The sequence below is a fragment of the Neodiprion lecontei genome, chromosome 7, assembly GCF_021901455.1.
Source record: "Neodiprion lecontei isolate iyNeoLeco1 chromosome 7, iyNeoLeco1.1, whole genome shotgun sequence".
NCBI classification, from domain to species: domain Eukaryota; kingdom Metazoa; phylum Arthropoda; class Insecta; order Hymenoptera; family Diprionidae; genus Neodiprion; species Neodiprion lecontei.
The window spans coordinates 9,684,644-9,696,810 of record NC_060266.1 but is presented as its reverse complement, the minus strand read 5'-3'; the positions used below and the strand labels follow the sequence as shown (position 1 = coordinate 9,696,810).

Genomic DNA, 12,167 nt, shown 5'->3' with positions numbered 1-12,167 from the left:
GTTATCTGTCGTAGGTGCTACTGTTTCGGGTGTGTTTGTGTTGTTTGTGGGGTTGCCCCCCACCCTTGCTGGGTCAACCCTTACTCGTTTCCCTGGTTCTGTGCCTGTGTGCATTGCCATCTGAAGTGCCCGGGTTGGTTGCAGTTAAAGCATCTGCGTGGTGTTGTGCCTGTGTTTGGGTTCGTTTGTGTTTGTTGCTGAGTGTAGTGCGGTGAGTTGTACGTGATTGCGAGGTATCGAGTCTGTTGCGTGTTTTGGTTTGTTTGGTTTCGTCGTATGTTGTCTGTGAGTGCCGGTGGTATATTTGGTGTTGGGAGTATTGCTGGGCGGGGTTGTGTTTGTGTGTACTTGTACGGGATGTATTGTGTGTGGTGTGTTTGGTGTGTGTAGGCTTCTCGCGGGTGTGTGTAGTTGTTTAATATTGTTTGTCTCGTGTTTTCCCATTCGATATTCGCTTCCCATTCTTTTGCGGCCATTTCCAGTTGGTCGAAGTTCGCGAAGTCGTATGGTTTTATGTATGCCTTGTATTCTATTTTCATGTTTCTGTATGCCAAGTCTAATTGTGTTCGTGGGTGGTATGGTGGTTTTAGTTGTGATAGTAGTGTTCTAAATTGTATTAGGAATTGTGTGATTTTTTGTGTTGGTCCTTGTACGTAATTTCTGATTTTTTGTTTCAGTCTGTCCCTATGTTGTATGTCTTGAAATGCGTGTGTAATGTCTCTTTCGAATTCTTCCAGTGTTCGCCATTTGCCTCTATTTAATCTGTACCAGTTTTTTGCGTCACCTTCGAGTATCGGGCTGAGGTTGTTGATTAATTGTGTGTCGTGTATTTCATAACCCGTTTGGTAGTCGCGGAGATTTTGTAAAAATTCGTCTATGTCTTCGTTTGTGTTTCCTGAGTATTTTATGTTCCATGTTTGTATTGTTTTCATTGCCATTGCTGGCTGATTCCAGTATGTACTGTTTGGGTTTGATGTGTGGTTTGTGTTTGTGGGGTGTATTGACTGTGTGCTGTATATGTGTGGATCTTCGTATACGTTTCGGTCGCTTGGTGATGCTTCGAGGTCTATTAGGTTTTGTATAAGTCGTGTGTTACGTGTGTTGGTGGCTAAAAATGTGTCTGTTCCTGTGAAGTGTCGGTTCGTTTGGTTGGTGGTTACCGTGTTAGTTTGCGTGTGTGTAGGTGTTGGGATTGTATTGTATGTTTGTGTGGGATTCGTGATGGAGCTGGAACATTTCTAATGAAATGTAACAGTTTATATCCTCTCGTAGGAACATGCCGGGGATCATTTAGATGAGTACAAAATTTATCATGCAGCGTAGCCCGCCTTATGCGCTTGGCTTTCTTATCGGCAGCAGTGCTCAAATTACGCGATTATGCACTTCATATGCACTGTCGCCGAGCCCGGCGAGAGGCCGTGTAAGCAGTCTCAATACTGCTTCCAGGCGTAACGCACGTCTAATTTAATATAATATAACGTTAACGCTTCCTTTTACCATTTGTTGTTATCAATTACCATTCAATTTCTCTGTTTGAATAAACATATAAATACATATATAATCGTTGCGCAATATTTGCATGACAAATTTGGCGATCCTGCCAGGATCCGGTTTAAACCAACGAACGCGGCGCGCGTATCAAACGGCCGGATCATAGTGACGAATTTTGGAAGTGAGTGCGTAAGCCCAATAAATTCACGCGCGAACCTTCGGCTACGCGTTTATAAGTAATTATTACGAATTGTACCTAGCAAGGGATAGAGTGAAAGGCCGCCTTGCGTAGACAATCAAGGACTGCGTGTAGACCGCTTGATAACCAGGGACTGAGTGTAGACCGCCTGATTCTACACTGGACAATTCCTATAGTGAACTTGTGTATTTATTGGAAAGGAAGCAAGTATAAAATTCTGCACTCCTTAGATACAATAAACTTCGCGTTTAAACCATCTAAGTGAAGTGAAGTGAGAATAAGGACATCGAGACTCGAACCGCTCTTATATTCTTGCCCCCGGTGCCTGTCAGAGACTCCAGGACATCGAAGCCTCGTACCGACGGCTACCACGATCTTCGAGTGTGATGCTTCACACCTCAATTTGGCTACTCCTAGCGTAAGTACAAGCATTTTGTTACTTACTCGAGTCACCATAAACTTATCGAAGGACAAATCGTGATCGAAACTAAGAATTTGATGGTCAAACTTGAATCATTCAAATAAATAAAGTCAAAGCTTGACTCAAGGTAAATTTAAAAAAAAAAAAATATAAATTCATAATGGACGTGAACGAAAACAATGACCGGAGATCGGCAGTACCTCCCACTATTGTTGAGACTGCAGAAGATGGACAATCCGTCACTTCTGAATCCCGGTTTGAAGAGAGATTTTGGGATTTGACGAACCAAATGACTCAGCTTGTGAATAGGCTACAAGAAGCCACCGAACGTAATGATTTAACTGCAATGGGCAGATACCGTCTTGGTCTAGAGCAATTAAACGGAGAGAGGTTAACTGCGCGTCAACTTGCTCGCCGCGAAGATTTGCCTATAGAAGAGGTTACCCGTTTTATTCAATTGAGAAATCAAGAACGCCGTGAACACGACTTCATTCGTCGCAATAATGTAGAAATAAATCGAAACTCTGAAACAGTTCCGCGTCCCGAAGACACGCTTGAAAGCGTCACCAACCAAATGTTTCAGGAAATGCAACAACCGAATAACCAATTAACCGAAGAAAACCGTCAAGAGGAAGCTCTTACAAATAGTCATACCAATCGAGAAGCAATCAATAACTATTATCGCTTAACAACTAGCGATGATCCGAATGTTTCTAATATTTTGAGACCGCCCGGAAACCATACCGGAGCGATACCGCGAATTCAACTAGATACCGCGCGTCTCGTTGAATCAGAGGTGGAAGGTCCTACTCAGATAGCTCCCTCAATCGTAACAAACCCACCACGTTACTCGGCATTATACGGGCTCGCTCAAAACCGATTGCTGCCACCGACACCGCGCATCAATGAGGTGGGCTCCCCAGCCAATTCAGACTCGGACCATCAAGGTATAAATGCGATGCCAATACCGACCCTTCACCAAAATCGCTCATTAGAAAACGACCGATTCTCCACCGCGCGAGCCAATGTAAACCATGATATCTTGTCGGATACGGATTCGACACTGCAACGCGTTCTCGAGGAAAGCCGACGTTTATCACGGATGCCGAACGTACGCCTTACACCAAGGCCTAGTCCACAGTGGCCTAATGGTCCGACGGATTACGAAATCCCACGAGGTACTGGTAGCAATACCTGTAACAACGTCCCGCGTCGTCGTCTAGAACAGCAAGAAGAGGATGAACTTCGAAGAGCCTTGGAAATGTCTGCTACTTTACCACATCGTCGTCCGGACACTGTGACGTTCAGTATGTCCCAGTTGCTGAGTGATCCCGAAGCTTTACGCCAACAGCAAGAGATAATGAGAAACATTGAGGAACTTGCGCGAAGAAACCAAACAAGAATTCAACTACCGTCAACTGCGCTACCCCGAGGTTTCCCCCTCGGAATCCAAGAGACCCAGGCCCGTATGCACGAACGGAAGCTTACTTGAATGATGTCAGCCTACGCCCCGATGCTGCCGGAAGATACCCCGGAGAACCAAATCGCCCAGCGGACGAGCCCTATGCGATCCAAGATTTCCTACCCGCGTTTCAAGCCATCAAGATGATTGATTGCAGACTGGAAGGAAAAGCAGGCGAAGACGTACACGCTTGGATCATGCAAGTAAAAGCCGCCGATATGGTAGTTATGCCAACCCAACGTTTCCCGTTTTTGAGCATGGTAATCAGCTTGAAGACAGGAGGAGCTCTTCAGAAGACCATCAACCAGAGGAGACCTCGTACAATCCCAACTTTACTCGAAGTCATAAGATCAGCCGTTATTGTCGAGAAAAGTGCCACCACATTGGAAATGGAGCTTGGCAGAACAGGCCAAAAGGGCGACACTGTGGACGCCTACAATCTCAAATTCAATCAGATCTACCAAGACCTCGTAGCTGCCTTCTCGAATCAACAACTACGAGCGAACATCGATCCTAATCTTCAAGACCTCGAAAATAGAGTGTGCCAGTACTATCTATATGGACTTAATCCGAGGATATTCCATCAAGTCAAAAACCGTCAGTACTTCAAGTTACTAGAAGCCCAGAAGGCCGCGAAAGAAGCCGAAGGCGAGGAATTGAATTTCCGAATGCATCAACAACAGCTGATGAACAGTAACGGCACAGCATCGAAACCCACGTATTGGAACAAGTCCCAAATTTACGGGCCAGGCAACGCATCAGATACGCGAAGATTCCAGGTACAACAAAGAACCTCGACGAACTCGCCAAGGTCAACTCCTCGACCACCAGCGTCTGTCCACCACCACGATGAAACGGAACAAGATGATAAAGAACTCCAGAGATGTGAATGCCACACCTGTAACACACATCGGACCGCCCATGAACAACAAGCAGTATGTCATAATTGCGGAACCAGAGGACACTACAGCCGGAACTGCTACGCTCCGCGCCGACCACAGAACGACCAACGCCGTAATACTAACGGCAATAAGCGAAACGCAAATTTTCAAAACGCCAGCCTCAAAGACAAACCGCCCAACGACCAAGTCAATTGCACGTCAGAGGAACTCCAGTCAGAGGAAGAGGAAATAGAGGGACAGGAGGACGAACTAGAGGACGAGTGCCAACAGGAGCCCGTGTATGTTCAGTTTCACAGGGGTTACTACAGTGTGCTGTAATAAAATTTGGAGAAACAAAGCAAGGAGTAGCCCTTATGGTCGATACAGGTGCATCAATAAACCTCATAAAACGGAAGGTTATTTATCCATCGGATAAACAAATTTGTCCAATTATCAAACGCAAAATTTCCTTTAAGACTGGCAAAGCGCTAAATTCCGCGAATGAAATTGCTGTACTAACTCACATGGGGCTAAAGGACGAATTCGTCATTATACCAGACGATTATCTGCCTGACGGAGAAGATGGAATCATGGGAAACCCGTTTATGAGGAGGCGAGATTTCCAGTTGAATGCCTCGACGCTCTCCCTGAAGAATAAGATACACCACCTTAGTAGCGACCGAAAAATTCGATTTAAACCAAATTCGGTGAACAAAATTGCCATCGATACCGACGAAAAGAATCTCGATCTCATGTTACGCATGGTCTATAAAGACGGAATGCCTATGGAAAATATCCCGGTGCAGATTGTACACACGAACAATCATGGTACGGCTTATGGAATCATCACCACCGCTGAAGACGAAGATATCGAGCTCGGACTGGAGAACGTCCAAGTCCACCGAGTAAAGAGTATGTCAACCCCGGGTGTGTGGCAACAACCACGTGACGAAAGAGAGCAGGCGCTCCAAAATACTGTCGACTTGAAACACCTACCGGAGGAGTACCAGAAAGAAATTTGGAGTATTCTTCAGGATTTCAGCGATATCTTTGCCTTACAGGAGAAAGACATGGTCAATGGAACTTCAATGACTGAACATCGCATCGAGTTGTCAGATCCTCAACGCATTGTAAATGTGAAAAGTTTCCGTGCTCCACAGCTGCACCAGCAGGTTGTAAAAGAGGGAGTAGAGAAAATGTTGAAACAAGGAATAATAACGGAATCCGAGTCGCCATACAACTCGCCAGTTTGGGTTGTACCCAAAAAACCGGGCCCCGACGGAAAGCCCAAGTATAGAATTGTGATCGATTTCAGGAAGATTAATGAACTTACCGTTCAGGATTCTTATCCGATACCAATAATCGAGGATTTACTCGATCACATGGGAAGGGCCAAGTTCTTTACTACTGTCGACATGGCCGCAGGTTTCCACCAGATCAACATGGCTGCTGACTCCAAGAAATATACTGCCTTCTCAACCCGCGACGGGCATTTCGAATACCAACGAATGCCTTTCGGATTACAGAACGCTCCTGCGACCTTCCAACGCATGATGAACGATGCGCTGAGAGGATTGAATCAGAAGATCTGTTGCGTCTACATTGATGACGTAATAATTTTTGGTGAAACGGAGGAAGAACACCATCGAAATGTAAGAACCGTATTTCAGCGTTTAAGACAATGTAACCTGAAACTCCAGCCAGAGAAGTGCGCCTTCATGAAAACTGAAGTGAGATACCTCGGATATGTCATCACTGACGAAGGGAGCAAACCAGATCCGGAAAAGACCAGAGCGATACAACAATTACCCGTTCCAGTCAACGTTAAGACGATTCGATCCTTCCTTGGTTTGACGGGGTATTACCGAAAGTTCATACAAAACTATTCAATGTTAGCGAAACCATTAACAAGGTTAACAAGAAAGGACACCCCATGGGATTGGTCAGCAGCCTGCCAAGAAGCCTTCGAAACCCTGAAAGAAAAGTTGGTCACACCACCGATACTTGTGAGATCAGACCCAGCTAAACAATACGTCGTAACCACCGACGCGTCAAACGATGGAATTGGAGCGGTACTATCTCAAGACAGCCACCCCATATATTTCTTATCTCGAACCCTGAATGATGCGGAAAGGAATTACAGCACGACAGAGAAGGAGATGCTTGCTGTTGTATGGGCCGTCAAGAGACTAAGAGTATATTTGCTCAATACACCGGATAAACCCTTCATCATCCGCACCGATCATCGTGCACTCGTATGGCTGAAAAATTGCGTAGACCCCAGTCAACGCCTGCTGCGTTGGAGACTAAGATTGGAGGAATACTCATTCCTGATAGAACATGTTTCGGGAAAAAGTAACGTAGTAGCGGATGAGTTATCTAGAGTCTTTCGCACAAAGGAAGAGATCTTCGGAAAACTCACCGAATTGGAAAAGGGACTATACGAAATCACACCCATTGATAGGAATCCCAAGTGGGTCCACCATATTGCCGCACGCCACATTGACATCGAGAGATTGTCACTCACAACAGGCAGAACAAAATCTCACATCAAACTCGTTCCCAACCGAAATCGAAAAGGGGAGGACGGCAAATGGGTGAAGATTACCCTAGAAGAAAAGGATGCCTCTGACAACACCCTGATTATACCAAAGAATCAGACGGATAGACGTGAGAAACTCAGAAACTACATTCATCCGAAAAGGTACGAAAAGATATACTTCTGGATTGACCCTAAGAAAACCACCAAAGAAGAAACCAATTCGATCATCGAAGATCTCAAGAGGATACGTCAGGACTCAGGTGCAGACATATCATTTTGCTTGACAGGAAAGGATGTGCCTAACAAACAGCAACAGAAAGAAATCATGGCCAGCGCTCACAACGACATCAATGGACACTTCGGCCTAGCAAAAACAATTGACCGAGTAAAAGAAACGGCCGTATGGTCACGTATGGAGAATGATATCAATTCCTTTATCCAGGCATGCCCCACGTGTCAGATGTATAAAAAGGAAAGGATACAAATGAAATCACCCGCTATTCTTTTCGAAACCTTTGCTGAAAAACCTGACGATCAAATTTCAATAGATATCGTCGGACCTCTGGTCGAATCTTGGAATAAACACCGATATATCCTCACGATGCAGGATTCAATAACTAAATTCATTAAATGTGCCCCACTTACGAACAAAGCCGCGACAGAAGTTATCAAGGCTCTATCAGAGTACTGGATAGGTAACTTCGGGTGCCCCAAAGTAATCCTGACGGACATGGGAAAGGAGTTTTGTAACGAGCTGACCGATTCCTTTCTCGAACACTGTAATATCAAACATATCACCACAACTGCATATCACCCGCAGTCGAACGGCTCTATAGAACGAATGCATAGTGTCTTGAAAGACTATATTCGAACTGCCTGCAAAGAGAGAATACACACTTGGGACAAGGTTTTAATAGAAATGGCACGTGCCTATAACACTTCCGTTCACCAATCAACAGGTGAAACGCCTCACAACCTCATGTTCTGTCACGAAGCCAACAATCCTGACGGTTTCCGCGAAAACCGATTAGAAACCGTGATTAGTAAGAAAATGTTGTGGATACGAAAATGGGAGGAACGGTTCGAGAAAGCTCTGGTCTGGCTTACCAAATCCAGAGAGAAAAACCAAAAACAAGTGGACCAAGGAACACGACGACAAACTCCTTTATATCAAGTGGGAGATAAAGTAATGATCAAGAACCATACGCGACAGAACGCCTTGGAAAGGATTTGGAATGGACCATTCGTCGTCGTCGAGATCAACGAACAAAAAGGAAATATCACTTACAAGAAAACCGCGGATGATTCCACAGCGTCTTATTGGAAGACCCATCTGAATAATACCAAACCGTACTACGAATACGACACCGGACCAAGGGAAAACGATCCAGTCCCTAGAATTAAACTAAAACGGGTTCAGGGTAACGATTGGATCTCCACGGAATAGAGTCTTAGTTTCTTTTGTTATAGGTGTAGCAGTCTGTCCCTAGCCTACTTCGATGTCTCAGTTATCAATGGGACTTTACTCCAGGAGGAAGTGGGCAAAGTATACATGTACCAGGAAAGATGGAAGATATTCCAATCCATTGACGCAAGTGGGTTCACCAAACCATTACTCGACATTCACGACAAACTCGGAGGCCTCCAGACGATACGGGATACCTATCTGGACCATTGGAACCCTGGTCAGCGATCCCTCGCCCAGTCCGCCCTGGACGCTTTAGATTTAGAATTTGCCCGCGCCTCGTCACACAAGAATATTTTGGAAGTCATTTTAGACTTGGGTGCGCCTATTCTTCAAATGACGCGCCGCCCCTCTAAATTAAGGGAATCTCAATCCCATGGAACCAAAACAAGTACTCCGAAAGCGCTCGCGTCGGGCGATGTTACTTACGAAGCCTCGCGCGAAGCTGAGGCGGTATTTGGAAAACATGTCCTCCTGACGGGTCTGGCAAATGAAATGTATCCCCTAAGGAAATCTTATCTCACGCCAAATATCAGACCGAAAAGAGGAATGTTTAACTTTTTAGGAACAATCCAAAAATCAATCTATGGAACTGCTGACGCGGATGATTTGGAAATAATTAATGGGAATCTAGCCTCACTAAAAAATGTAACGGACACTCTAAATCTTGTTGTAACCAAGTCCTTGCACATCAATCAAGTCCAAATTAATATCTTGAATACAAATCAGCTCAAACTTAAACACTCTTTGGAAACTGTATGGGGACAATTAGAATCATTAAAAATAAAAGGTAACGAAACGCTTGCTTATCAGGAATACATGGAAGCTATAACTCTAAGTTTATTTGAAATTAAGGAACTGCAACGACTAATCGACCTGGTAATGATTGCCGTGCAATTAGGAAGGCATGGTATCATCGATAACACCCTTTTTACTCCAAAGGAGCTTATGACAGCTCTTCAAGCTTTCGACGCCAATGACAAAAAGACACTAATACCTATTAAAGAGGAAAATTACGAGAAGTTTATTAAAATAAGTGATTTAACTATAACCACAGATAAAGGCAAACTTATCTATATACTCACAGTGCCTTACTTAGAAAAGGAACCTTGGGTAATAATTCAGAATACCCCGGTACCCGTAAGAATAAATCACACTTATGTAACGCTTAACCCAACATATGCTTTGAAATTAGTACGTAAGAATTTTATAAGAGAAGTCACATTTTCTCAACTGAAACAGATAACCGATTATTTCATTGGTGATTACCGCGATGTGGGACATCGCAACGATACTATTGAACTTTGTGAGAAAATATCTGATCCCATACCACGAGGATGCACTCTGAGTCGTTTTCTCGTCACAGATATTGCTTACATAAGAACGCAGGGATCGCAAATAATCTTACCTTCGAAGCCAATTGAGGTAACCATAACATGCGCTTCAATGCAGACTTTTATTATTCAAATCACCAAGCCATCCCTGATAACCACGAATCAGAGCTGCGAACTTCAAACTTTGAAAACGCGAGTCAAATTAATCGTAGAGCATATGACTTCTCAATTAACAGAAATACATGCAGATACCATTTCCCCGCTAAACAAATTTGTAACAGGCCGGGAAATTGTATTGCATCACGTGATTAACTTGGATACCCTCAAGGATCAAGGACAAGCCATTTTAGACCTTGAGAGTGTCCTCGCGAATAACGAAGCGACCCTTCGGGTCAACAATACATGGGCTAACTTCAAAGGTATAGGGATCCCATCAATAGCTGTCGTTTCTGGAACGATATCCGTCTTGTCTATTCTACTCTTGCTGTGGAAATTTAATATACCAACCTATATTTCGGCGCTCGCCGGATATTGTTGCCAAAGGAATCCCTCTGCTTTGGAAGTAGTAGAACGAAGGAAATTAAAACGCAGGATTGAGACACAGGCTAAACGTAACGAAAGAATCCTACGAGAAATTAGAAGCCGCAGAGACGCGCCTTTGTCTTCGTCGGGGGATGTGATGGAGCTGGAACATTTCTAATGAAATGTAACAGTTTATATCCTCTCGTAGGAACATGCCGGGGATCATTTAGATGAGTACAAAATTTATCATGCAGCGTAGCCCGCCTTATGCGCTTGGCTTTCTTATCGGCAGCAGTGCTCAAATTACGCGATTATGCACTTCATATGCACTGTCGCCGAGCCCGGCGAGAGGCCGTGTAAGCAGTCTCAATACTGCTTCCAGGCGTAACGCACGTCTAATTTAATATAACATAACGTTAACGCTTCCTTTTACCATTTGTTGTTATCAATCACCATTCAATTTCTCTGTTTGAATAAACATATAAATACATATATAATCGTTGCGCAATATTTGCATGACAGATTTGTTGGTTCTGGGCTTTCTTGGTGTTGAATTTGTGTACTGTGTAAATTGTGTGTATTCTCTATGATAGCTGCATCGATTATATTTATTGTGTTTGGTGAATTTATCGTGCATCGTCTATTTATTTCCTGCCGTTGGGTCGGTGTTTGTTGATCTTGTGTCGCGCGCGGCTCGCTCTGTGTCGAGTTGTTTTGGTTGCGTTCGGGTGTGTGTATGTCCATGTGTTCGCGCGCTAGGCCTTGCGGTTCCCTGTGTCCTTGGTCTGCCATTGTGTGTATCGTGTTTGGTAGTGTGTGTGTTCAACTGTCTTTATTTGAATTTTCGTGACTGTGTAGTTTTGTTTCGTGAGCCTATGTGTACTTTGTTAGCGTTTATTCTTATGTTTTGTCTCTTAATTGTTCGGATTTGGGGTAAAAATGTGGGTAATTGACGTTGGGCGCCAATTTGTAACGGGTTTTGAGTCCGCACTAATACTGTGGAAGGGGGGGAACAATTAGAGACGGGGCGAGAAAGTCGGGGCCGATAGAATAGGTAAAACTTGGTGTGTATATTTGTGAAGGGGGGGGGGGGGGGGGGGGGGTACATGTGTTGCGATCGGGGGGGGCGAGTCGACTTAAACTACGAAAGGTACAAAAGGGTTGTAGACTTTAACGGGGGCTGATCACGCCTCAGCCCTTAGCGTCACTTAATCCTAACTTATAGATACGCGCGCGGCGGGGGGGGAGTGTGTAGGGTGACGGGGAGTGTGAGGTAGGAAGGGTCGGTATTGCGGGGGGGGGGGGGGGGGTGTAGTGTGACGGGGAGTGTGAGGTAGAAAGGGTTGGTATTGCGAGGGGAGGAGCAGATCGGCTGTAGAATGCAGGCTAACCTGGTGTCGTCGGCGTGTGCGGGTAATGATGTACGTGTAACTGTGTGAGTGTCGGTGTCTCTCTCGTATTCTCTCTCTCGCTCTCTCTCTCTCTCTCGCCCTCTTCGCTTCTCGTGGATTTCTTTCCTTTTTAGTTGTTGCTGCTTCGCAGGCCGTGGTCGTTCTCTCGCTGGTGCTCGGCTCAGCCGAGCGTCGGTGGGCTTCGGTTACCTTCGGGTGTTTCCCGATGGGACGGGACTCACCCGTTCGGCTCTTCCCCGCGGGTTTGGGGTTTGTTGTGACTTGCACTCTAGGTGCAACGTCACACTATTCATCCAATCAAGCCCCAGTTTTGCGAGCTTTTTGAGTGCTCTAAGAGACATATTTTCTGAGATTTCTAAAGCCATACATATATTATTGGACTCATAATTAGTTAATTAAGAAATGGCTATTTCAGCCGGTTTTTGTTTTTTTACAAGA

At 44.8% G+C, this 12,167-nt stretch overlaps 1 protein-coding gene across 1 annotated transcript; it reads left to right on the top strand.

Annotated features, from left to right (window-relative positions):
- The first annotated feature begins 1,518 nt into the window (after nt 1-1,518).
- On the top strand, nt 1,519-10,592 carry LOC124295389. Its single transcript, XM_046745268.1, has 2 exons — nt 1,519-2,108; nt 8,467-10,592. Exons 1-2 carry the CDS (start codon nt 2,077-2,079, stop codon nt 10,493-10,495), a joined length of 2,061 nt encoding a protein of 686 aa, XP_046601224.1. The 5' UTR covers nt 1,519-2,076; the 3' UTR covers nt 10,496-10,592.
- The last annotated feature ends 1,575 nt before the right edge of the window (nt 10,593-12,167 follow it).

Coding starts and splice junctions, on each gene's coding strand:
- LOC124295389 (XM_046745268.1), top strand. CDS start 2,077: ATGCTTCACACCTCAATTTGGCTACTCCTAGC. Junction 2,109..8,466: donor TCAATTTGGCTACTCCTAGC/GTAAGTACAAGC, acceptor CTTTTGTTATAG/GTGTAGCAGTCTGTCCCTAG.